The following is a 3,358-nucleotide window of genomic DNA, read 5'->3' as shown; positions in this document are numbered from 1 at the left end:
CACAGCCCAGCACAGCCCAGCACAGCCCAGCACTGCCCAGCACTGCCAGCACAGCCCAGCACAGCCCAGCACTGCCCAGCACAGCCCAGATCCCACCTGGCAGCAAAGCAGATCCCTGCAGTTGGGCTCCAGCCCCCCTCCTCGTCTCTGGACCCCTCTGGAGCAGACGGAGGGGTTTGGGGCAGCTCCTCACCTATGCGGTCCAGGCGGTCCATGGCCACGGTCTCGAAGGCTCTGCGCATCATGGGGTATTCCTCCAGCACCTCGTTGAAGTTGTCCACAGACAAGGAATAGAGGCGGCAATACGTGTCGGCTCGCACGCTGGCCGTCCGCCTGCCCCGCGTCAGCAGGCAGATCTCTGCAGAGAGAGATGTGGGGGTGAGGGGGGACGAGGGGCTCAGCACCGGCCCGGCAGCCCCCCGTTGCTGCATGGAGACAGAGAGCAGCGCCAGGAGCTCGGATAGACACAGCCACAGCGTTAGAATGCCTCCCATTTCCCTCTGCTCCCACATCCCGTATTGATGCAGAGGAGCCAGAGGAGCCGCAGGGCTGAGCAGGGGCTGCAGCAGCTCCCTGCAAAGCCAGGCTGAGGGAGCTGGGCTCGTTCAGCATGGAGAAGAGGAGCTGGGGCTGAGCTGAGTGCAGCCTGCAGCGCCTGCAGGGAGCCTGCAGCCAGGAGGGGAGGCAGCTCTTGGGCAGGGGAGATGAGAGCAGGGAAGGGCTGGAAGCGGAGGGAGGGCAGCTGGAGGCTGGGGCTCAGGGAAGTTGTGTGCTGGGAGAGCGGTGAGGGGCTGAACAGCTGCCCAGAGAGGCTGCGATGCCCCGTCCATCCCTGGAGGGCTTGGAGGCCAGGCTGGATGGGGCCCTGGGCAGCCTGGGCTGCTGTGAGACGTGGGCAGGTCGGTGGCTTTGCAGGCGCTGTGGGGTCGCAGCTTCGCCATCCCCGAGCTCCCAACCCAAACCATCTGTGATTCTGTCATCCCCTCACCCCCAAAGTAGGAGCCGTCGGACAGCTTGGTCTCCTTGTTGCCCTTGGTGAGGATGCTGACCACCCCGTGCTGGATGAAGTACATCTTTTTGCCCACGGTGCCCTCACGGATGATGAAATCTCCAGGCTGGAAGACCTCGAAGCGCAGCTTGGTTAGCATGGCGGTGACAAAGTTGGGGTCAGCGTTGGCAAACAGCGGCATGTTGGCCACCAGGTTGCGGCAGTTGAAGTTGATGATCTCCTGTAAGGCGAGGAGCAGCTCAGTGTGGAGCAGCCCGGCCCAGCACCGACCCCACAGCCCTCCTTCTCCACCAAGGGCCAATCCTGCACCTCTTTGAGCGGCTCGCTGAGCTCCCCCAGGATGTTCTCCTCATCGAACATCTTGCCTTGGTAGCGATGCTCGTAATACTCGTGGATGCGTTGGCGGGTGTCCCCGGGCAGCTTGTGGAAGGACATGTACTGCTCCACCTGCTTGTACTGCGGGGACAGCATGGAGCACGTTGGGATGAGGGCGCCGTGATGGGGCTCTGGAGATGCCCACCCCACAGCTCCCACCCCAAAGCTCAGCCCCAGGATGGAGGGCAGGACTTCACCCCTACACTGGGTGAGCTCCAGCACCACCCATGGTTCATCCCAACCCAACTGGGAGCCCATAGACTCGTAGAATCCCCCAGGTTGGAAAAGGCCTTAAAACCATCGGGTCCGGCACGCAGCTGACCGTCCTCCCCTGCCTCCCAGCCCTCTGCTCAACCCCGGCCCTGAGCACCGCATCCAAACGCTCCGCAAACACCCCGGCCGTGGCGCCTCCACCACCTCCCCATGCAGCCCATTATTCCGGCGCTTCGCCACCCTTTCTGTACAGCACTTCTCCTTCCCGACGCCCAACCCAAACCTCCCCCGGCCATGGAGGCCGTTTCCCTCGTCCCGTCACCGGGGAGAAGAGCGCAGCCCCGCCGTGCCGTAGGCGCCTTCAGCCGCTGGCAGAGAGCAGCAAGGTCTCCTCAGCCTCCTCTGCCCCGCACCAAACAGCCCCGTTCCTTCGCTCTCTCCTCACGGCCCACCTTCTCCAAGCCCTTCCCCAGCCTCGCTGCCCTCCTCTGGCCCTGCTGCAGCCCCTCCACGGCCGTTCCGCGCCGAGGTGCCCAACCTGAACCCAGCGCTGGAGCTGAGGCCTCACAAGCGCTGAGCGCAGGGCAGGACGACCTCCCTGCTCCCCTCGCCGCTCCTGATCCCAGCCAGGACGCCGTTGGTTTCTCGGCCCCCTGCGCACACTGCAGGCTCGCCTTCAGCCCGCTGCCATCAGCGCACCGAGCTCCCTGTCCATCCGGCAGCTTTCAGCCGCTCCTCCCCAAGCCCGTAGGGTTGCCTGGGGTTGCTGTGACCCAAACGCAGCACCCCGCACTCGGCCCTATTGAAACTCATCCAGGTCACCTCGGCCCATCGATCCAATCTGCCCAGATCCCTCTGTAGATCAACGCTGCCCCCGAACTCGACGTCGTCCATCCCGCCGCCCTCCCCAATTCCTGAGCGCACGCCAAGGACGGGCAAGCTGCACTTTGCCTTCCTGACCCCGTCGTGACCAAACGAGCCCCCCGACGATGGGGGCCCCGCCCGGCCCCCCCCCCCTTGCTGACCTTCTCCTGGTATTGACGGCGGGACGAATCCAGCGACTGGATGAGGGCGGTGGCGTGGCCGATGAACATGGCGTAGCAGGTGGCGCCCACAATCATGCTCAGCATCGTCAGCCAGACGTCGGTCATCCCCTCGGGCGCCTGCTGGCCGTAGCCGATGCACAGCATGTGGCTCATGGCCTTGAACAGAGCGTGCGAGTATTGCTTCCCCCAGGAGTCGTTCTGCAAGGAGAGGGAGCAGCTGGAAGGAGCTGAGCCCCCCGACCCCCCCGGTGCCCCTCCTCAGAGCCCGGACCCCCAAGCATCCAAGGGAAGGAAAGCATTCGATGCAAGCTGAGGGCACAGCTCTGCACGGGACGGGTTGTGGGGGGTTCTTAGACATGAAATTCCTTTCATCCAACTCCAGCAACAGCCAAGATAGAAACGGGACGAAGGAATCTCTCCTATGAAGAAAGGCTGAGTGAACTGGGTCTGTTCAGCCTTGAGAAAAGAAGACTGAGAGGGGAGCTGATCCAGGTCTATAATATCTGAGGTGTGGGGAGCAGAATGGTGAGGCCAGGCTGTTTTCAGTGGTGAGTGGAGACAGGATGAGGGGAAACGGCCAGAAATGCAGCATAGGAAGTTGTGCAGCAATGTGCGAAGGAACGGCTGTGCAGTGAGGGGAGGAGCAATGGGACAGGGAGGGGGGGGAGTCTATGGGTCCCAATGTGTCTCTATGGGTCCCAATGTGTCTCTATGG

General features: G+C 63.3%; 1 protein-coding gene across 1 annotated transcript in view; it reads right to left on the bottom strand.

Moving 5' to 3' along the window:
* Window positions 1–96: 96 nt before the first annotated feature.
* Window positions 97–3,358, bottom strand: part of LOC122192267 (potassium/sodium hyperpolarization-activated cyclic nucleotide-gated channel 4-like) — a gene marked incomplete at its 3' end in the record, with an annotated part of 4,484 nt that continues 1,222 nt past the window's right edge. Inside the window, 4 exon segments of the mRNA XM_042892787.1 lie at window positions 97–358; window positions 989–1,229; window positions 1,319–1,465; window positions 2,623–2,841. Of these exon segments, the coding sequence (XP_042748721.1) occupies window positions 97–358; window positions 989–1,229; window positions 1,319–1,465; window positions 2,623–2,841 (869 nt within the window).

This window comes from Lagopus leucura, unplaced genomic scaffold, assembly GCF_019238085.1.
Source record: "Lagopus leucura isolate 7727_CA_CO unplaced genomic scaffold, USGS_WTPT01 34430-0_obj-0_obj, whole genome shotgun sequence".
Lineage (NCBI taxonomy): Eukaryota > Metazoa > Chordata > Aves > Galliformes > Phasianidae > Lagopus > Lagopus leucura.
Note: the sequence above shows the minus strand (reverse complement) of the source record. Positions and strands in the feature narration are given on the sequence as shown.